Source organism: Hippocampus bargibanti, linkage group LG15, assembly GCF_051943395.1.
Source record: "Hippocampus bargibanti isolate YZ-2025 linkage group LG15, ASM5194339v1, whole genome shotgun sequence".
In the NCBI taxonomy this organism is placed as follows: Eukaryota; Metazoa; Chordata; class Actinopteri; order Syngnathiformes; family Syngnathidae; genus Hippocampus; species Hippocampus bargibanti.
Genome location: NC_142748.1, coordinates 2,658,019 through 2,681,651, shown reverse-complemented (window position 1 = coordinate 2,681,651; position 23,633 = coordinate 2,658,019). Strand labels below are relative to the sequence as shown.

The 23,633-nt window shown below is 37.1% G+C and overlaps 1 protein-coding gene across 5 annotated transcripts in view; it reads left to right on the top strand.

Moving 5' to 3' along the window:
- The window catches only part of LOC148887093 (myosin-2-like), a 31,398-nt gene that overhangs the window by 1,249 nt on the left and 6,516 nt on the right, over window positions 1-23,633 (top strand). The window contains exons 3-31 of one of the 5 annotated variants that reach the window (XM_089014813.1): window positions 558-714; window positions 809-836; window positions 906-1,020; window positions 1,100-1,192; window positions 2,758-2,821; window positions 2,900-2,998; window positions 3,077-3,180; window positions 3,254-3,392; window positions 3,495-3,613; window positions 4,906-5,055; window positions 5,141-5,311; window positions 5,380-5,686; window positions 6,533-6,612; window positions 6,693-6,780; window positions 8,122-8,239; window positions 8,422-8,545; window positions 8,631-8,767; window positions 8,840-9,095; window positions 11,997-12,239; window positions 12,315-12,491; window positions 12,752-12,897; window positions 13,921-14,011; window positions 16,134-16,523; window positions 18,783-18,909; window positions 18,992-19,110; window positions 20,224-20,420; window positions 20,507-20,690; window positions 21,790-21,955; window positions 22,869-22,993. In XM_089014813.1, coding sequence (XP_088870939.1) covers window positions 558-714; window positions 809-836; window positions 906-1,020; window positions 1,100-1,192; window positions 2,758-2,821; window positions 2,900-2,998; window positions 3,077-3,180; window positions 3,254-3,392; window positions 3,495-3,613; window positions 4,906-5,055; window positions 5,141-5,311; window positions 5,380-5,686; window positions 6,533-6,612; window positions 6,693-6,780; window positions 8,122-8,239; window positions 8,422-8,545; window positions 8,631-8,767; window positions 8,840-9,095; window positions 11,997-12,239; window positions 12,315-12,491; window positions 12,752-12,897; window positions 13,921-14,011; window positions 16,134-16,523; window positions 18,783-18,909; window positions 18,992-19,110; window positions 20,224-20,420; window positions 20,507-20,690; window positions 21,790-21,955; window positions 22,869-22,993 — 4,314 coding nt within the window. Of the gene's footprint in view, window positions 1-557; window positions 715-808; window positions 837-905; window positions 1,021-1,099; window positions 1,193-2,757; window positions 3,181-3,253; window positions 3,393-3,494; window positions 3,614-4,905; window positions 5,056-5,140; window positions 5,312-5,379; window positions 5,687-6,532; window positions 6,613-6,692; window positions 6,781-8,121; window positions 8,240-8,421; window positions 8,546-8,630; window positions 8,768-8,839; window positions 9,096-11,996; window positions 12,240-12,314; window positions 12,492-12,751; window positions 12,898-13,920; window positions 14,012-16,133; window positions 16,524-18,782; window positions 18,910-18,991; window positions 19,111-20,223; window positions 20,421-20,506; window positions 20,691-21,789; window positions 21,956-22,868; window positions 22,994-23,633 lie in introns of all 5 variants that reach the window. The other 4 variants (XM_089014811.1, XM_089014812.1, XM_089014810.1 and 1 more) reach the window with 4 other exon arrangements.

Below are 23,633 nucleotides of genomic sequence, written 5' to 3'. Positions count from 1 at the left end.
AACTAAATGTATTAACTAAATAAATGAATGTATGAATAAATTCATATATGCAAAAAAATAATTGATAAATCTACCAATTGATGAATAAACAAATCAATAAGTAGATACATTGATACATCTATAAATAAATAAATAAATACATTATAAATAAATACATTATAAAATACATTAAAAATACATTCATAAAAAAATAATGATTGATAAATCTTCTTTTCCTTTCGGCTTTTCCCTTCAAGGGGTCGCCACAGCAAATCAGTGTCCTCCATATTTAGAGGTTTGATCCACAAATTCATCATTCAATTTCATCTGTGCTGTATGTCATGCATATTAGCATATTTGACAATAAAGCTGACTTTGACTTTTGACTTTGACTTTGAAATTGCTAAATAAACAAAAATAAACAGATAGACCTTTACAGAGAGAGACAGAAAAAAGAGAGACAGAGATAGACAGACGGCTGGGATAGGCTCCAGCACCCCCCACATCCCCAGTGAGGATAAAGCGGTATAAATAAATAAATAAATAACAATATGATACCGCATGTGATGTGCTTTCAGACCTACTCCGGACTCTTCTGTGTCACTGTGAACCCTTATAAGTGGCTCCCGGTGTACAATCAAGAAGTCGTGGTGGCCTACAGGGGCAAAAAGCGACAGGAGGCACCACCACACATCTTCTCCATCTCGGACAATGCTTATCAGTTCATGCTCACTGGTAAACTGCGTGTATTATTCACACAAGAAAAAAAAACTGCATTTTGTTCCGAGCAACGCAATTTAGATTGAAACTGTGCTTTTGTTTCTTCTAGATAGAGAAAACCAGTCAATCCTTATCACGTAAGTTGTGTGCTTGATGACTGGAATTAAACAAATCACAAATGACTCCTGTTTATTTCTCTCCTGTAGTGGAGAATCCGGTGCAGGGAAGACGGTCAACACCAAACGTGTCATTCAGTACTTTGCAACAATTGCAGGGTCCAGTGACAAAAAGAAAGACTCTGGTTCCACTGGCAAGTTACAGGTGACTATAAAATGCCCTTCTCATGAAAGCAAATGAACCATTATTTGCATTTTACGCTGAATTATTGTTATTGTTTTAGGGAAATCTGGAGGATCAGATCATTTCCGCTAATCCTCTGCTTGAGGCTTTTGGAAATGCCAAGACTGTCAGAAATGATAATTCCTCACGTTTTGTGAGTAAAGCAACAGCACTGTATCTCTATCATGAAACCCAATGTGATAGATTCATAATTCAGTCCACTTTTAACAAGATGACTATCTGAAACTAGGTAGAACACTCCACAGGGGCCAAACAATATCGGTTATACAGTAAAGTCTCGTTATATCGATATTCAAGGGAGTCCGAAAAAATATCGATATAACCGGGACTATCGATATATCCGACACTGTTTGCATGTAATTTTCTCCGTGCGTGCATAGAAATAGTATCGATATAACCGGGACTATCGATATATCCGATATCGATATAACGAGACATTACTGTACTTATTTTCCGTATGTTAGTCGCATCAAAAAGCATTCCATTTTCTCAAATGCCCATAGTGCAATTTATAATCCAATGCGTCTTATATATGGATCAATGCAGTATTCCGATTTCTTGGGGGTCGTATCTTGAATGTTTTGTAAAGTCCAAATGCTCCCCTAATTACGAACATTCGAGTTACGAACAACAAATATTTTTGGTCTCTCTCTAACATATGTGTAGTATTCTATCCATTTATACATGTACATATCTTTATAAAAATAATAATATTAATACAGACGCTCCCCAACTTACGAACGAGATACGTTCTGAACGGTCGTTCGTAAGGTGAATTTGTTCATAAGTTGCTTCAGTGCGATATTTTGTATGGAATGCATGTTTAAGGCTTATATAAGTATGTTTAAGGTTTATATAAGTATGTTTAAGGCTTGTATATGTAACCTGTATTGGTTTGAACTGAAAAATAAACATTTAATAAAATATATGATCTATAAATATATGTACATGTACAACTGGAGAGAATTCTACATATGTTACTACAAAAATGTTCCTATGTTCCGTTGTTTGTAACTCGAATGTTCAGAAGTAAGGGAGTGTCTGTACATTTTATTTCTAAGCGCCTTTTAAAACTCTCAAGGACACTATACAGTCACGGGATGAAAACATTCTTTATAGAGCATATATTTTATTAAATGTTTATTTTTAAGTACATCCCAATACAGGTTATTTATACAATCCTCATATAAACCTTAAATATACTTATATAAGCCTTAAACATACATTCCGTACAAAATATAGCACTGAAGCAACTTATGAACAAATTCACCTTACGAACGACCGTTCGGAACGTATCTCGTTCGTAAATTGGGGAACGTCTGTGTTTTGTTAGAGCTATGGTGTTTGTGAAAGCTTCATATCAATCAAGCTGCCTTGAAATGTATTGTATTCCCTTTAGCATAGCTTCACTTAGTGGATAGCTAACACAATATCAGCCACTATTGTAGCTCTGTCCGATGCACCTTCTCATGTGGTGCGCCTGAAATACTGTATGAAAACAGTTTTCAACAAGACCATTCATTGAGGTACACCTTATACTCATAAAGACCTTATAAAATGGAAAATATGGTATTTGTAAAATGTGTGATACTGTAGTTATACATGTGTAGTAGTCAATAGTCTAGATTTGTCGGTACAACACTGATTTGATATAGCCAGTGAATGTCCAATGAAAACCATTTTCTACATTTTTTTCAGGGTAAATTCATCAGAATTCACTTTGGTACAACAGGGAAATTGGCTTCAGCAGACATTGAAACATGTAAGTTCAATAAAAATGGGAGTCGTCAGCATTTTATTTGCAATGCCGTTTTGCTGATGATCAACTCATGCTCAATAGATTTGTTGGAAAAATCCAGAGTGACGTTCCAGCTGTCTGCAGAAAGAAGCTATCATATATTCTACCAGATCATGTCGAACAAGAAGCCTGAGCTAATAGGTAACATTTCAATAGAAATTAAATTAATGCTACAATTAACGTTATGTTTACATCCCGTCTCCAAAATGATCCTTTCAGAGGCTTTGCTTATTACCACCAACCCGTATGACTACCCGTTTGTCAGCCAAGGGGAGATCAGCGTCGCCAGCATTGATGACAGTGACGAGCTATTGGCTACAGATGTAAGACAACATTTCAAACAACAACACAGTAGCCTCATTATGATGAATTATACCTGTCATGTTATTCTTACAGAGTGCCATTGACACCCTTGGCTTCAGTGGAGAGGAGCGAATGGGCATTTATAAGCTCACAGGTGCTGCGATGCATTATGGGAATATGAAGTTTAAGCAGAAGCAAAGAGAGGAACAGGCGGAGCCTGATGGGACAGAAGGTATTTTGGATGATCTGAAGTCAGTGCTATTTTGTAAAAATGAAAAATGATAACATTCTGGTTGGATCTTATTGATTTTTTTTCCTGTTTCATCTTCATCAGTGGCTGACAAAGCGGCTTATCTGATGGGTTTGAACTCGGCGGATCTATTGAAAGCACTGTGTTATCCCAGAGTGAAGGTGGGGAACGAGTATGTGACCAAAGGACAGACTGTGCAACAGGTATTGCAAATATTTGAATGTCATTACCAACGTCCAATTGATTTGAAAAAGCGCAGAGAGTGGCATGGTTATGATATACATAATAAAAGTATGTTTATGATAATACAAGTGCGATAGTGTGCCTTATCATCCGAAGCGCCTTATATATGGATCAATGCAGATGTTGTAAAGGCGCTATATAAAATACTGTATTGTATTATTTTCCCTTTAGCATAGTTCCATCTAGTGGTTGCATAATATAACCGCAAAAACTATTTGTCTGTGTAGGCTCTCTGTCGTACAGGAGTTGTCCATCGGTGAAAAGGTTATTCTATTGTATCTATTCGAGGTTTATTCGATACATTGCTTGTAAAGAGCAATACATTGGGGAAAGTAAACAAACAGCAGTACATCTGGACCTAAAAGCGAGCAACCACTCATTTGACGACAGAGATGTTAAAATATTAGATAAAGAAAATAGAATAAAATTGAAAGAGGGGTATAAGAAGTAATTTTTTGTAAAACAGCAAAACCCTTCACTAAATCGGCATGATGGCTTCAGGTTGAATTTAGACCGTCCTTATAACAGTCTTCTTAGGTCATTACCACATAGGCTTAGTCATGCTAATGAGGTGATACCAGTGCCAGGGCTAATGAGGTAATCAGAGCGAGAGATAGAACATTAGAGGTAATCAGATTGGCTTCAGGGAGTGGTCCACTGACTCCCAACCTTAGAGCAGGGACCTATCAGAGCAGAGGTCTGGTACCGCCACCTCTGTCCATAAGGAATATATATACAGTAAAGTCTCGTTATATCGATATCGGATATATCGATAGTCCCGGTTATATCGATACTATTGCTATGCACGCACGGAGAAAATTACATGCAAACAGGGTCGGATATATCGATAGTCCCGGTTATATCGATATTTTTTGGGACTCCATTGAATATCGATATAACGAGACTTTACTGTATAACACCTTCTCTTCGAATCTATGAACCTTAAAATTCCATGCGGCCTATACAGGTAACATCCAACTTACAACGAGTTCAGTTCCGACCAAACGGTCGTAAATCAAAATGGTCATAAGTCGAAACCCATTCAAAATGCTGAATAGAGACTCAGAGGGCAAACTCCCACTCTTAAAATGTTGAAAATGGGGTCTGGAGGTCGTGGTCGTAAGTCGGGCTGGTCGTAAGTCGGATGTTACCTGTATATGAAACCAGTTTTAAAATAGGCCATACATTGAAGGTGTGCCTTATACTCCGAAACACACTATAGCGTGGAAAATACAGTACTTTCATTATGCAGGTTTACAATTCCATTGGTGCCTTGGCTAAGTCGGTGTATGAGAAGATGTTTCTATGGATGGTCCTCCGCATCAATCAAATGTTGGACACCAAGCAGCCGCGCCAATTCTTCATTGGGGTCTTGGATATTGCCGGCTTTGAGATCTTTGACGTATGTTTCCATTGTTTTTTTTTTAAATTGGAATCACGAGAGAGTCCTTTATTAAAAGTGTAAAATGCAAAGTTGTGTTTTTCAGTACAACAGTCTGGAGCAACTGTGTATTAATTTCACAAATGAGAAACTGCAACAGTTTTTCAACCATCACATGTTTGTGCTGGAGCAAGAAGAGTATAAGAAAGAGGGCATCGAATGGGAGTTCATTGATTTTGGGATGGATCTGGCTGCTTGCATAGAACTCATTGAAAAGGTGCTTTCCATAAAATCTCATCTTTGCGGAGAAATGTTCACTAATACATTTTTGTCTGCCCATGACAGCCAATGGGAATCTTTTCTATTCTCGAAGAGGAATGCATGTTCCCTAAGGCATCAGACACCACCTTCAAAAACAAATTGTACGACCAACATCTCGGGAAGTCAAATAACTTCCAAAAGCCTAAACCTGTCAAAGGCAAAGCCGAAGCGCACTTCGCTTTGGTGCACTATGCCGGGACTGTTGACTACAGCATCACGGGATGGTTAGACAAAAACAAAGACCCGCTCAATGAAACGGTGGTCCAGCTTTTCCAGAAAGCGGGCCTAAAGCTCTTGGCGTTTCTTTATAGTAGTTACTCCTCATCAGATGGTAAGATATTAAAGGACAACCGACACCATTTTTTAATTTCCTAACTGAAATTAGAAAAATGTTTTATAGCATCTAAAATACCTAAAACACGCAGGCTGATATTTTTAGTCAAATGCAAAACAACAATAAAAATGAGTTAAAGTGTCCCAAAGCTACTTCAAAATGGCGATTTTCAGAAGGTCTCATTGTTCGTGACGTTACGCCAGGAAGTCTTGCCTTGCTCTAGAATCAAAACAATGGCTTCAGATTCGGAGAAGATGCTTTCTTGTTACTCATCTAGTTATGAATATGATTCAAATAGTTCTGAAGAGGAAAGCATACATGTTTGCAATCGATTAAAGAAGTCCTTCCAGATCAATTCAAGCTGTCAGGACTGCAATATAGCGTCCCAGAACATGCACAAGATGACGCCCAAGCTCCATTGGAAATGGGCTGATTTGTAACTAGTACCAACCAGTAGTCTTATTTAGCATTATTTATGCATTATTTAAGCATTATTTAGCGCATTATTTATTTGTTTTCCTTCTAATTTCGCCATCAACACGGATTAACGTTTTCAGACCAAACAAAGTCCCCAAAATGCATTGTGTGTCGCTTCGCGTTCCAGACGTGACGTCACGGTAGGCATCGTCACCAACTCAAAAACTTCCTGAATATTCAGCGTGAGTCTTAAAACATAAAATATAGCTATATGCCTTGGAATCTTTGTAAAATACGCTCAGTAGAAGTCATTTGAAGTGATTTTACAAATTATGGACACAACTTGTCCGGAGGCATCGGTTGTCCTTTAAATTAGAAATTATATCACTGTCTTGAATGATTGTCTGATGAGACGTTTGTCATCAGACAACTCTGCTGGAGGAAGTGCAAAGAAGGCTGCCAAAAAGAAGGGATCATCCTTCCAAACAGTTTCAGCACTTTTTAGGGTAATACCATTTGGAAATATGACAATTAACTTTTGGGAAGTTTAGAAAAATGGAATGACGACTTTTATTCTCTCCAACAGGAGAACCTTGGGAAGCTCATGACAAATCTCAGGAGTACTCATCCGCATTTTGTGAGGTGTCTCATTCCAAATGAAACGAAAACTCCAGGTATTTCTGACAAGTTAGTCAAAATGTGTTGTTTCATCCCGACAGTGTCAAAGCACCTTATAATCATAAACATTTAGTTGATCATTACCATGAACAACAGGTAAAACAATGATAATGACACAAAATTGGTAATCAGCAGGCTACTTTCTGAGAACTTGACATATTAGATGGAAACAGAGGAGACTCTTTCAAATGCTGGTGTCAAACTCAAGGACCCTGGGCCAGATCTGGCCCGCCACATCATTTGATGTGGCCCACAAAAGCAAATGTCAACAATAAATGAACCAATGAATAAAGTAATAAATGAATAAACGGATGCATGAACACATGAATACATGAATATTTGTGTATATATATAGTAAAGTCTCGTTATATCGATATTCTCAGGAGTCTGAAAAATATCGATATAACCGGGACTATCGATATATCCGACCCTGCGCGCATGTAATTTTCTCCTTGCGTGCATAGAAATAGTATCGATAGAACCGGGACTATCGATATATCCGATATCGATATAACGAGACTTTACTGTATATATATATATATATATATATATATATATATATATATATTTGTCTGGCTGTTTATTCACCTGTTCATTTATTTAGTGATGCATTCATTGACTGATTTATTTATATATCTATTTACAGTAAAGTCTCGTTATATCGATATCGGATATATCGATAGTCCCGGTTATATCGATACTATTTCTATGCACGCACGGAGAAAATTACATGCAAACAGGGTCGGATATATCGATAGTCCCGGTTATATCGATATTTTTTTCGGACTCCCTTGAATATCGATATAACGAGACTTTACTGTATTTATTTGTCTGGCCGTTTCCTTGTCTGTTTTATTTGTTTAATTAATTCATTCAATCATTCATTTATTCATCTGATCTGTCTATTTATGCGTTTATGCATGTATTTGTTTATTTGTTTATTTATTCATTTGTCTGTGTGTTTCTTAGTATATGTGTTTATTTTATGTATTTATTTGTGTATTTATGTGTGTATTTAACTGTGTATTTATTTATTTATTTATTCATGTATTTACTCATGTATGTACTCATTTATTTACTAATTTATTCATGTATTCATGTGTCCATGCATCCGTTTATTCATTCGTTCATTTATTCGTTCATTTATTCTCGTATTTATTCATGTATTTATTCATGTATTTATTCATGTATTCGCTCATATATTTATTTATTTATGTAAACCCCAAAAAAATAACAGAGAGGGAAAGGGAATGAGTTGTGTAAACCCACAAAAACAATGTTCCCATAATTTAAATGTCATTGGAGGCACATTGATTATGACAGCGGCTGTCAATTAGGAATCATGGAACACCATCTGGTGATACACCAGCTCCGATGTAACGGTGTACTGGAGGGAATTAGGATCTGCAGGAAAGGCTTCCCCAGTCGGATTTTGTATGGGGATTTCAAGCAAAGGTAAGCAATAAACTTACAGTATAAGCAAAGTGTATTTTTGAAATACAATAGTAAATAGTAAATACATGAGTAATATTTAACCTTATCATTGACAGCAGTCACTCCAGCTTTTCATGATATCATTATTGGTGCATGAAAGGGTTAATCTACTATATATTTTTTATTATTTTATTTGCTGATAGGTACAAAGTACTGAACGCCAGCGTTATCCCTGAAGGTCAATTCATTGACAACAAGAAAGCTGCAGAGAAGCTTTTAGGATCTATAGATGTGGATCATACGCAGTATAGATTTGGGCATACAAAGGTAGTTTTAGTGGAACCACCTCCATAATGCTCCATTATTGAAGTTAAGATGATATTTTTTTTTTTTTCGGGGGGGCTTCCTGTAGGTGTTTTTCAAAGCAGGACTTTTGGGTCTCCTAGAAGAGATGAGAGATGAGCGACTGGCCTCCCTTATCACTATCACTCAAGCCTTGTGTCGTGGCTTCCTCAGAAGAAAGGAAATCCAGCAAATGACAGAGAGGAGGTATGGAATATTTGAGCAATCCAAATCATGACGACTCTGTTGACTAACCGTATGATATCCATACACTTGTAGAGAATCTGTTTACACCATCCAGTACAACATTCGCTCCTTCATGAACGTCAAACACTGGCCATGGATGAAGCTTTACTTCAAGATCAAGCCGCTGTTGAGAAGTGCTGAAACGGAGAAGGAAATGGCCATGATGAAGGAAGAATTTGCAAAGTGCAAAGAGGATTTAGCAAAATCCGAGGCGAAGAGGAAGGAGCTGGAAGCTAAAATGGTTTCTCTGGTTCAAGAGAAGAATGACTTGTGTCTGCAGATCCAAACTGTGAGTAGAAAATATGTACAAACAATGTAAATAGTGGCTCGTTTCAGTGAGGACATCTGGTGCATCAATAAATATATATCATAGCCAGGCCATTTTAACCCTTTGAGGCACATTGGTTACTACAGTGGACAGCTTATCATGTCGTCAGGTTGTAGGGTGCATGAAAGAGTCAAAGGTGCTGCAACTTTTTTTTTGGAAGTCAACAGTTCAAACCTGTTCTGGACTATAAGGTGCACCAGATTATAAGGCGCGCCTTCAATGAATGACATATTTTAAAACTTTGTTCACATACTGCATAAGGCGTACGTACTGGATTATAAAGCACATTGTCATCTTTTGAAAAAAATGAAGGCTTTTAAATGCGGAAAATACAGGAATCGAAAATTGATTTCAACCTTAACTCATTCACTGCCAGACGTGCAAAAATGTGTCCACTCAGGTGCCAGGGTTTTTGTCATTGTCACTCAAATTCCAGGACCCAGAGAATATAGCGTTTTAGGACTACACAAACATTCAATTCAGCGTAAGAAACCTTATACTCATCAGAAAAAAAGAGTTAATTCCTAAATTATATGGGTCTGGAGTTATATGAGCTTGAAATGAGGGTGGCTGTCCAAAATACTATGCAATACATACGTATTGGTTTAATAACAGCTGAAAGTGGAACGAAGCGCTAATATTGAAAAAAAAAAGGAAATGCTGCGCCCTTTTGGAGGGGAAAAACATTGCCAGAGGCCATGGCTAGCGCTTTATCGGCACCCAAACAAATTTGGGAATGGTGCTCTACGTCATATTTTCTGAATAATTTTGTGAATGGGAGTAAATGAGTGAAACAAACTTGTGTTCAAAGGAAAATTAAATCAAGAATGGTTGAGGGCAGACAGAGTCTTGGTCAAAAAGAAAATGACACAATTATGCTTCAGAAAATCATTTTGTAACCCAAAAAGCAGGTGGCATGGAGTAATATTTGATTAAAATTCTCACATTTGACATTTTATGAGCACCTGCACTCGTTTTAAATTATTACTAAAAAGTGAATATTTGTGAGATTGTTTTTGAAGCTTTTAAATACTGAATTCGGGGATACGTACTGTATTTTCCCGTGTATAAGGCGCACCCGAAAGCCTTGATTTTCTTCAAAAAAATGACCCTGCGCCTTATACGCAAGTGTGCCTTATATGTGAAGTAATATTGAGCTTCAACAGGTCTCGCAACTACTGTCAGCAGCCACCGACTCCATCCCCCCCCTGTAGAAGTCATGCCAGCCACTACTGTAGCGCCTTATTATGTGGTGTGCCTTATATTTGGAAAACGTTTCTATATTTGTCTTATATGTATTTAGATTTTTTTCATTCATTGTTTGAAAATACACAAAAGGTGCGTCTTATACTCCGGTGCGCCTTATACACTGGAAAATACGTTAATCAGGTTAATGATGAGTCAATGTGGGAAAATTCTATTGTTAAAAAAATATTTTGATGAGTGAAAACTGTGGAAATTTGGATGGATTTGGTTTGGATGGATTTGCCTTTATTAGTCTCGCAGTGGAGAAATTTACATTTCACAGCAGTAAAGTTATGAAAGGAATGAAAGTTAATGTTAAATATAATAAAATGGAACTGTATAGTGCCACTTAGCAGTTTTTTTGACAACGATACTAGTGCAGCGTGTTCTACCGGAAACAAATTCCTTGTGTGTTCTACATACTTGGCAATAAAGATGATTCTGATTCTGATTCTGATTCTGATTCTGATAAATTGGGATCAAACCTCTGTAGACGGAGGACACTGATTGGCTGTAGTAAGTAAGTAAAACAAGAGAAATGTAATACATTGGGATAGATGCACGGATGGATGCACGAATGAACAGGCAGGTACTTGATAGAGAGTAAGAATAAGCTTTTTTTGTTGTATATAATAATAACAATAATACATTTCATTTATAAGCGCCTTTCAAAACTCTCAAGGTCACTTTACAGTCACAGGATAAGTTTTTCTGTTGGTGAGCAGCGGCAGCCACATGCGTTCGCTCAACCCGGAAGTAACTCAAATAGAATAGTAAGACAAATACAGTAAAGTCTCGTTATATCGATATTCAAGGGAGTCCGAAAAAATATCGATATAACCGGGACTATCGATATATCCGACCCTGTTTGCATGTAATTTTCTCCGTGCGTGCATAGAAATAGTATCGATATAACCGGGACTATCAATATATCCGATATCGATATAACGAGACTTTACTGTAGATAGAAAGCTTGCGAGCAAGCCATTAGATAGCTAATAGCTAACCATATACAGTAAAGTCTCGTTATATCGATATCGGTTATATCAATAGTACTGCTTATTACGATACTATTTCTATGAACGCAAGGAGAAAATGTACATGCCGCAGGATCGGATATATCGATAGTCCGGTTATATCGATATTTTTTCCGACTCCCGAGAATATCGATATAACGAGACTTTACTGTAGCTATTGTACGGTATTACAGAAAAGACAAAGAGAATACAGTAAAGTCTCGTTATATCGATATCGGATATATCGATAGTCCCGGTTATATCGATACTATTTCTATGCACGCGCGGAGAAAATTACATGCAAACAGGGTCGGATATATCGATAGTCCCGGTTATATCGATATTTTTTGGACTCCCTTGAATATCGACATAACGAGACTTTACTGTACTTAGCAAATTCCAGCTCTGGTCTACCGGTGTGTAGTTTACATGTTCTCACCGAGTCTGTGTGGGTTTTCTCCTGATGCAAACCAGAAACTAGACCTCCAGCAGTCGCACATTCTCTCACCGACCAACATTGGACTACATGGTACCCGAGGAGCTACCACATTACTGTACACATGCCGCAACTGTATATGTTGTATTGTCGTTTGCAATCTAGGAAGGTGAAAGCTTGGCAGATGCAGAAGAAAGATGTGATGGACTCATCAAGAACAAAATTCTTCTGGAAGGCAAAACCAAAGAACTGAGCGAACGATTAGAAGATGAGGAAGACGTAAATGCTGAACTCACCGCTAAGAAAAGAAAACTGGAGGATGAATGCTCAGAGCTGAAAAGAGATATTGATGACTTAGAGCTCACTTTAGCCAAAGTTGAAAAGGAAAAACATGCAACGGAAAACAAGGTTTGGAATTGACTAGTAAATCACAATATGGAGCCCAAAAATGTGTTCAAAGTGTTTGTTTTTTTTTATCTTCAGGTTAAAAATTTGACAGAGGAAATGTCTTCCCTGGACGACACCATCGCCAAGTTATCAAAGGAGAAAGCGGCTTTGCAGCAGGCCCACCAGCAGACGTTGGAAGACTTGCAAGCGGAGGAAGACAAAGTCAACACTCTGAGCAAAGCTAAAATGAAGTTGGAGCAACAAGTTGACGACGTTGGTTTTGAATTACAGTAAAGTCTCGTTATATCGATATCGGATATATCGATAGTCCCGGTTATATCGATACAATTTCTATGTACGCGCGGAGAAAATTACATGCAAACAGGGTCGGATGTATCGATAGTCCCGGTTATATCAATATTTTTTCGGACTCCCTTGAATATCGATATAACGAGACTTTACTGTATTTTTCTTCGAAATCGAGTCATATTACATCACCTGAAATATTCATTCAATTTCTGTCAATGGGCTAGCTTGAGGGGTCTCTAGAACAAGAGAAAAAGAACCGCATGGAGGTCGAAAGGGGCAAGAGAAAAATTGAAGGAGATCTTAAACTGGCCCAGGAAGCCATCATGGATTTGGAAAACGACAAACAAATGGTAGAGGAGCTTCTGAAAAAGTAAGCCTTGACATCAAAGTACTTAAAGGACAACCGACACCATTTTTTTTGTTTCCTAATTGACTTCAGAAAAACGTTTGATAGCATCTAAAATACCCAAAACACACAGGCTGATATTTTTAGTCAAATGCAAAACACCAATAAAAATGAGTTAAAGTGTCCCAAAACTACTTCAAAATAACCTCGGAGTTGCCGAGTTTCAGAAGGTTGTTTCCCTTGTTCGTGACATCACACCAGGACGTCTTGCCTAGCTCTAGAATCAAAACAATGGCTTGAGATTCAGAGAAGATGCTTTCTTGTTACTTATCCAGTTATGATTATGATTCAAGTAGTTCTGAAGTGGAAAGCATACATGTTTGCAATCGATTAAAGAAGTCCTTCCGTTTCATTTTGAGGCGTCTGGACTCCAATGTAGCGTCCCTGAAAATGCACGAGATGGCGCACAAGCTCCGTTGGAAATGGGCTGATGTGTCTGCTGGGAATTTGTGTCAACTAGTATCAAATAGTAGGCTTGGTGCAACACACAAAGATTCACCATCGCGTTATTTATGTGTTTTCCTTCTAATTTCGCCATCAACACGAAGTTTTTAGACCAAGCAAAGTACCCAAAATGCATTGTGTGTCGCTTTCTCGGTCAGGGGCGTTCCAGACGTGACGTCACGTCAGGCATTGTCATCAACTCGAAAACAAGACTTCCTAAATATTCAGTGCAAGTCTTGAAATGTAAAATATAGCTATATGCGGTGGAATCTTTGTAAAATACGCGCAGTAGAAGTCATTTGAAGCCATTTTACAAATTATGGACACAACTTGTCCGGAGATGTCGGTTGTCCTTTAAATATCTCGGTAATTGCATTGATTTGGATTGGATTGGATATGCCTTTATTAGTCTCACAGTGGAGAAATTTACATTTCACAGCAGCAAAGTGATGAAAGGAATGAAAGTAGAAAAACAAAATACATGAGCTGCTGGAAAGGCAGCTCATGTATTGTATGTTTGGTGTTTATTTTTGATGTTTTCAGGAAAGATTTTGAATTAAACCAACTGGGATCCAAAATTGAAGATGAGCAGAGTATAGCGGTGCAGTCTCAGAAGAAGTTCAAGGAACTGCAGGTAACTAACTCATCAATGGCAGTTCTAAAAAAGAAAGTCACATATGGCATACAGAACATTTTTAACTCAAACACTGAACTAATTATGTGTTATATGTCATGGTAGTAGCCAAATTCCTAAATTAACAATCCCAAAATAAATATTCAATAACAATCAATAAAAGTGATTTTAATGTAGATATTGTGGCATGCTGAAAGATACCCTATTTTCCGCATATATAACGCCTAAAATAAAATACAGTAAAGTCTCGTTATATCGATATTCTAGGGAGTCCGAAAAATATCGATATAACCGGGACTATCGATATATCCGACCCTGTTTGCATGTAATTTTCTCCGTGCGTGCATAGAAATAGTATCGATATAACCGGGACTATCGATATATCCGATATCGATATAACGAGACTTTACTGTATAATAATAAATACCTGTAAAAACATTACATTTTCTTAATCCGGCAGTGCATCTTTTATATAGATCCAAATATTAATGTTAAACATTTTTTGGGGGATGGAGGCTTTTAAATGCTCTGGATAGCAATTTTTATCGGTGTCAAACTCAAGGCCCAGGGGCCAGATCTTGCCCGCCAGGTCACTTTATCCGGCCCTGAAAATGAGGTCTTGTGCATCAACACTCTAAAATCTGGATTGAAAAGTCAAATAAACGAGTAATAAATAACATTGATATTTTTTTTATTAGCCAGTTTATGTTTTAGCTAATAACAATAATTGAACAAAATATGATAACTGACCTGACTGATTTCAAAACAAGTTATCTTTTCATTTTTTGTGCACAAGTAACCATTGAGGGAAGCTGCCGCTCCAAATTGGCCTGTGACAAAAATTCATTATTTCTAATAAATGTTAAATAATTGTAATGATTTTTTATCCAGTTTATAATATCAATAATAACAATAATTGAACAAAATATGATAACTGACTTGACTGATTTCAATACAACACATCTATTTTTTGTTGTGCACAAGTAACCTCCGAGGGAAGACTTTTCTGCATATTGGCCCGCGACTAAAATTCAATATTTTAAATTAATGTTATTTCCCACTTTATAATATAATGAATAACAGTAATTGAAGAAAATGTTATAACTGGCTGGACTGATTTCAAAACAAGTAACCCATTTGTTGCGCACACGTAACCTTTGAGGGAAGACGTCGTTCCAAATTGGCCCGCGACTAATATGGATTTGGCACCCCTACTTTATATAGATAAAACTGTATTGTATTGTATTGTATTGTATTGTATTGTATTGTATTTGCCTTTATTAATCTCACAGTGGAGAAATTTACATTTCACAGCAGCAAAGTGATGAAAGGAATGAAAGTAGAAAAAAGAAATACATGAGCTGCTGGAAAGGCAGCCACTCTCGCGGCGCCGTCTTGAAGTCAAAAGAACAAAACGCGAAGTAACAATTAAAATGACAACACAAAAACACAGTCTTGTTCTAGTGTATTGTATTGTACAGTAAAGTCTCGTTATATCGATATTGGATATATTGATAGTCCCGGTTATATCGATACTATTTATATGCACGCACGGAGAAAATTACATGCAAACAGGGTTGGATATATCGATAGTCCCGGTTATATCGATATTTTTTCGGACTCCCTTGAATATCGATATAACGAGACTTTACTGTATTTCCTTTAGAATGGCTCTATCTAGTGGATGTTTCATGCAACCATAACTACTATTAGAGCTTATATTGGATAAGATTAGCCTTTATTAGTCTCGCAGTGGAGAAATTTGCATTTCACAGCAGCAAAGTGATGAAAGTAAAAGGAAAGGAAAGGAAGAAGTAGAAAAACAAAAGTTAGGCCCTGCTGTAATGGCAGCCACTCTTGCGGCGCAATCTTGAAGTCAAAAGAACAAAACACAAAGTAACAATTAATATGACAACACAAAGACACAGTCATTCATTTGTAAGCATTTTCTGTACCCTCTTTGTGACATGAAGCAGTTCTAGATGAAAGAGTAGAAATGATTTGGATTTGCGCAATTACTGTAAAAATGTACTTTACGTGCAAAAAAATAACACTGATTGCGGCATAAACAATGAGTGGAGTAAAGACATTGTATTATTTTGAATTGGTTTCTTCCCTATAGGCACGCATTGAAGAACTGGAAGAGGAAATTGAAGCAGAGCACGTGGCCCGTGCCAAAGTGGAGAGACAGAGAGGTGAACTCGCACGGGAGCTTGAGGAAATCAGCGAGAGGTTAGAAGAAGCCGGAGGAGCCACGACGGCTCAGATCGAGATGAACAAAAAGCGCGAGGTGGAGTTTCAGAAACTGAGGCGGGATCTCGAGGAATCGACGCTTCATCACGAGTCTATCGCCGCCGCCTTGAGGAAAAAGCATGCTGATAGTGTTGCGGAGCTAGGGGAGCATATTGATAACCTCCAACGGGTCAAACAAAAGCTGGAGAAGGAGAAGAGCGAATACAAGATGGAGGTCGATGATATGTCTGGAAACATTGAGGTTGCCGTAAAAGCAAAGGTAAGAAGACGATATTGGTGTTTAAAGGACAACCGACGCCGCCGGACAGGTTGTGTCCATAATTTGTAAAATAACTTCAAATGACTTCTACTGAGCATATTTTACAAAGATTCCAGCGCATATAGCTATATTTTACGTTTTAAGACTCACGCTGAATATTCAGGAAGTCTTGTTTTTGAGTTGGTGACGAGTCCTGATGTCACGTCACGGAAGGAACGCCCCTGACCGAGAAAGGACACACAATGCATTTAGCGGTACTTTGTTTGGTCTGAAAACTTCGTGTTGATGGCGAAATTAGAAGGAAAACACATAAATAATGCGATGGGGAATCATCGTGTGTTGCACCAAGACTATTATTTGATATTCGCTGACATAAATTCCAAGCAAACAAATCAACCCATTTCCAACAGAGCGTGGGCGCCATCTTGTGCATTTTCTGGGACGCTACATTGCAGTCCAGACACCTCAAAATGACACGGAAGGACTTCTTTAATCAATTGCAAACATGTATGCTTTCTTCTTCAGAACTATTTGAATTATATTCATAACTGGATTCTAGCAAGAAAGCATCTTCTCCGAATCTGAAGCCATTGTTTTGATTCTAGAGCAAGGCAAGACGTCTTGGCCTGATGTCACGAACTGGGGGGAAGGACTTTCTGAAAATGCTCAATTCGCAGTTCATTTTTTGGCAGATTTAGTACACTTTAAGTCATTTTTTACTGGTGTTTTGCATTTGACTAAAAATATCACCCTGTGTGTTTAGGGTATTTTAGATGCTATAAAACGTTTTTCTGATGTCAGTTAAAAAATACAAAAAAAGTGACGTTGGTTGCCCTTTAAAGAAAGAAATAGATACTACATGGATAAATAGATATATGGATACATAGATAAATGAATACATTAACAAACAACCACTAACTAACTGACTAACTGACTATATAACTAAATAAGTAGATAAATAACTGGATAAATAGATAAAAATGAATGAATGAATACATGATTGAATAAACATGTGAATGAATGGATGAATAGTTAATAGATTAATAAAATAAATACATACATAAATGAATAAAATTCAATGAATAAATAAATAAATACCGGTAAATAGATAGATAAATGTACTGTAAAGTCTCGTTATATCGATATTCAAGGGAGTCCGAAAAATATCGATATAACCAGGACTATCGATATATCCAACCCTGTGCGCATGTAATTTTGTCCTTGCGGTCATAGAAATAGTATCGTAATAAGCGGTACTATCGATATAACCGATATCGATATAACGAGACTTTACTGTATAAGTAAAAAATATATGAATAGATACATACATACATAAATAGATAAAAAATGTAGACATAAATTAATTAATGAATAAATAGATAAATGAAAAAATAAATAGATAAATAAATAAAAAATACATACAAAAATGAGTAGATAAATACACAAATAGATAAATAGATGAATAGTTAAATAAACAGATTGATAAATAGTTAATTAGATTAATAGACAAATATATAGAATAAATAAATAACAAATATAGATAGATAAATGTACAAGTAAAAAATATATGAATAGATACATACATACATAAATAGATAAAAAAATGTAGACAGAAATTAATTAATGAATAAATAGATAAATGAAAAAATAAATAGATAAATAAATAAAAAATACATACAAAAATGAGTAGATAAATACACAAATAGATAAATAGATGAATAGTTAAATAAACAGATTGATAAATAGATAATTAGATTAATAGACAAATATATAGAATAAATAAATAACAAATATAGATAGATAAATGTACAAGTAAAAAATATATGAATAGATACATACATACATAAATAGATTAAAAAATGTAGACATAAATTAATTAATGAATAAATAGATAAATGAAAAAATAAATAGATAAATAAATAAAAAATACATACAAAAATGAGTAGATAAATACACAAATAGATAAATAGATGAATAGTTAAATAAACAGATTGATAAATAGATAATTAGATTAATAGACAAATATATAGATTAATTGCCCAAATGCCCAATTCGCAGCTCTTTTTTTTGCAGATTTAGTACACTTTAAGTCATTTTTTACTGGTGTTTAGCATTTGACTAAAAATATCACCCTGTGTGTTTAGGGTATTTTAGATGCTATAAAACGTTTTTCTGATGTCAGTTGGGGAATCAAAAAATGGTGTCGGTTGTCCTTTAAACTGTTCATGAATAAGTAATGAACTTCTTGAACCGATTTAGAGTCATTTCGAGAAGCTTTGTCACTCCATGGAGGATCAACTAAGTGAATACAAGGCCAAACATGACGAAGACTGTCGTTTGATCACTGAATTAAACACCCAAAGGGCAAGGCTCCAGCATGAAAACGGTAAATATACCAATTCAAAGTCATGCAGATGACACTTTGCTATCTTTCAACCCCCCTTCACCGATTTTACATTTTCGAACAGCTGAGTGTTCTCGTCTTCTGGAAGAGAAAGAAGCGATCCTTTCTCAAATGGCCAGGGCGAAGCTTGCCTTCATTCAGCAAGTGGAGGAGCTCAAGAGACAAGTTGAGGAGGAAACAAAGGTCTGTTGTGTTAAGTGTGTTACACTCAAGGAATGAGCATTATTATTATTACTAATAATAATAATAATAATAATAGCTATGTATTCGCTAGCTATTAGCTCTCTAATTGATAGCTATTAGCTATCTATTCACTAGCTAGTAGCTATATATTCGCTAGCTATTATCTATCTAATTGCTAGCTATTAGCTATCTATTCGCTAGCTATTGGCTATCTATTCGCGAGCTATTAGCTATCTATTCACTAGCTATTAGCTATCTATTCCCTAGCTATTAGCTATCTAGTCGCGAGCTAGCTAGCTAGCTCGCTATCTATTTGAGTTACTTCCGGGTTGAGTGAAAGCCTGCTAGCTATCTGTTAGCTATCTATTAGCTAGCTAGCGTTTTCATTCAGTGTTTGCATTCTTTTGTTTGCATGTGTGTTCTGTATGTGTGTGGGTTGGCCAGAACAAGAAAACACAAGACACAGAGACACACACACACACAGAGAGAGAGAGAGAGAGAGAGAGAGAGAGAGAGAGAGAGAGAGAGAGAGAGAGAGAGAGAGAGAGAGAGAGAGAGAGAGAGAGAGAGAGAGAGAAGAGAGAGAGAGAGAGAGAGAGAGAGAGAGAGAGAGAGAGAGAGAGAGAGAGAGAGAGAGAGACACCCAGAGAGAGGGAGAGAGAGAGAGAAGAGACAGAGAGCGAGAGCGAGCGAGCGAGAGAGAGAGAGAGAGAGAGAGAGAGAGAGAGAGAGAGAGAGAAAGAGTGATAGATAGATACATAGAGAGATAGCTAAAGAGATAGACAAACACAGAGAGAGAGAGAGAGAGAGAAGAGACAGATACACATACAGAGAGAAAGAGAGATAGAAAGAGGGAGAGAAGAGAGAAAGAAAAGAAGAGAGCTATAAACCAAAATTTCAAATAATTCCACGTAAACAACAATAACAGTCATCATTTTTTAACTTCATATTTGAAAAAAAGATTTTTATAATTTGTGTGCACTCTGTATTTAACTGTATGTAAAGGAGATGCCACATTCTAATGGTGTCCCGAAATTCATAACAACGTCACTCGCTGCAAAAAAATGAGTTTGACACACCTTGACACAACTCTCCTTTTTTTTTTTCCGGTAGGCTAAGAGCGCCCTGGCTCACTCTCTCCAATCCGCACGTCACGACTGCGATTTGCTTCGGGAGCAGTTTGAAGAGGAGCAGGAGGGTAAATCCGAGCTCCAGAGGGCCATGTCCAAAGCTAACATTGATGTTGCGCAATGGAGAGCTAAATACGAGACTGACGCCATTCAGCGTAATGATGAGCTGGAGGACGCAAAGTTAGTGTTCGAACCAAAATAATTATGATGATAATAATAATATTTTTTTTCTCCTAAACTCATGTTGTGTTGCATTACCGGATCAGGAAAAAGCTCACCCAACGTTTGCAAGAAGCCGAAGAGGCCATTGAGGCGGTGAATGCCAAATGTTCTTCATTGGAAAAGACAAAGCAGAGGCTTCAAGGAGAAGTAGATGACCTCATGGTTGAAGTGGAAAGGGCCAACGTGCAAGCGGTTCTCCTGGATAAAAAGCAGAGAAGCTTTGATAAGGTCAGATTGTCAGTATACAGTGATACCTCGGTTTACGAACCCCTTGGCTTACGAAATTTTCAGTTTACGAACGTTAAATTTATGAAAGTTTGACCTTGGCGTACGAACTTTTATCATACACGGCTGCCTCAAAGAGTGATGTGTCGTTCGCGAACAAGCCCGTTTTTCTAACAACAGAATGGCAGCCGACTGTTTTGGTCCTCTATTCCCCGCCCACAGTCTTCGGTTAAAGCCACGTGGTTGGTCAAGAACGCAGCAGTGAGGGGAGGTGGTTTAAACATTAAAGAGACAAGCAGACGACAGTGAGAGAGTTTCAAATTTGATAGTTTAAAGGCAGAGTGTAGACTGCAAGGTTAAAATATCAATCAATAAAACCATCAATCAGGCTCCACAAACAACCCGCACAAGCCATCTGTACACTTGATGCAAAAAGCTATCAACCCAGCTAAACAGAACACAATTGATGAGGAACTAGATAAAATTATTGCAGAGAAAGCACCTACTCAAGATGGTGAAAGAAGAATGTTACGTTCCTCATCAAGTGTTTAATGCTGATGAAAGCAACCACTCCATTCCATCAAGCCATCAACGACAATCACAAAGGTCAATAATAGGACTTTATTATACAGTACAGTTTATTTCTTTAATTATAATACCATAGCACATTTATTATACATAAAATAAGCTCAATTTTGTGGAATTTTAAGGCTTAGAAAATTATGAAGTAGAAAATTATGTTTTATGGGGACCTGGGAACGGATTATTCTCATTTTAATGGTTTCCTATGGGAAATTCATTTTTGGGATACACACTTTTCGCCTAACACACTGTCTGGGAACCAAATACAGTAAAGTCTCGTTATATCGATATCGGATATATCGATAGTCCCGGTTATATCGATACTATTTCTATGCACGCACGGAGAAAATTACATGCAAACAGGGTTGGATATATCGATAGTCCCGGTTATATCGATATTTTTTCGGACTCCCTTGAATATCAATATAACGAGACTTTACTGTAAGTTCGTAAGCCCAGGTATCACTGTATTTTTTGGGACTAACCATTTGAGTAACCATAACAACCGTGTTGCGTTTAGATTTTGTTGGAATCAAAACAGAAATTTGAAGAAAGTCAAGCCGAGTTAGACGGCTCACAAAGGGAATGCCGGACCCTCAGCACGGAGCTCTTCAAAATCAAAAACTCTTACGAAGAGGCATTGGATCACCTGGATGTTCTCAAACGAGAGAATACAAACTTGCAGCGTAAGTTTGGTTTATTTATTTATTTTAATAATACAGTGATACCTCAGCTTACGAACACTTTAGCTCACAAACTTTTCACCTAAATTCGCGAGCATATAGTGTTGGTTGACGAACTAGTTTTCGGCGGACGAACCGAACCACACGGCGCCATGGTGGCTGGCGGACTAGTTTTCGTCACCGCTTCTCTTTGAGTACAAGACGTGGTTTGTTAGAGTGGAGTACTTTTGCTATTATGGGACTAAAAAAGACCCCACCACAGGCTAGTGTTAAGCCGAAGAGGACACAAAAGAACATTACGGTCGAGCGGAAGAAGGAGATCATCGAAAAACACGAATCAGGTATGCGTTTGTGTGACTTAGCGTTCTACTACCATTACGCAAAGTCGGCCATTGCTACCATCCTTAAGAACAAGGAAGCTATTAACAGTGTTTGTGTTGTCTAAGCAACGGTCTCAGGCAATAGAAGAGGTTGAAAAACTTCTGTGGATTTGGATTAATGAAAAACAGCTAGCAGGGGACAGTGTGAGTGAGGGTATTATCGCAGAGAAAGCACGGCAACTTCACGCGGATATCATCAAGAGGCAACCTGGAAGTTTGTCATCCATTGACAACTACCATCACATCATCATCATATAGAGTACGGTTTATTTCTTTAATTACAATACAATAGCACATTTATTATACATAAAATAAGGTATATTTTGTGTAGTTTTAAGGCTTATTTCTTTGAAAATAATGTTTTATGGGGACCTGGGAACGGATTATTCTCATTTTAATGGTTTCTTATGGGAAATGTTTGGAAGACAAACTTTTCATCTTACACACACTGTCTTGGAACCAATTAAGTTTGTAAACTGAGTTATCACTGTATGTAATTCGGATATGACCTCAGGATATGAAATATGCTTTATTAGAGGAGATCTCGGACCTTTCGGATCAACTTGGTGAGAATGGCAAAGTCATGCATGAGCTGGAGAAAACAAAGAAACATACAGAGAGTGAAAAAACGGAGATCCAGACTGCTTTGGAAGAAGCTGAGGTAATATGTTTGAATGTCTTTTTGGTTTCGTTATATTGTGTTTATTTAATTTTACTCTGTATTTTAATTTTATGTTATTTTACTTCCGGGTTGAGTGAACGCTGGCGCATGTGGTTGCCGCTGCTCACCCGCAGAAAAAATATCCTGCGACTGTAAAGTGTCCTTGAGAGTTGGTTATAAATGAAATGTATTATTATTATTATTATTATTATTATTATTACAGTAAAGTCTCGTTATATCGATATTCAAGGGAGTCCGAAAAAATATCGATATAACCGGGACTATCGATATATCCGATATAACGAGACTTTACTGTATTATTATTATTATTATTATTATTATTATTATTACCATCACTTTTTTATTTAACACTGCATTCACGAATGTATTCAGTAATTGAATTTCCCGAATTTGGTTTTGTTTTTTCATGCTCGGGCGCCTATAAAGCGCTGGCCATGGCCTCTGGCAATGTTCTTTCATTTCCACAAGGGGGTAGCATTTCCCTTTTTTCCATGTTAGTGCTTTGTTCCAGCTTCAGCTGTTGTTCAAGCGCTATATAAACCAATATGTATTGTATTTTGTACAGCCGCCCCCATTTCAACCTCAGATAACTCCAGACCCATATAACTTAGGAATTAAC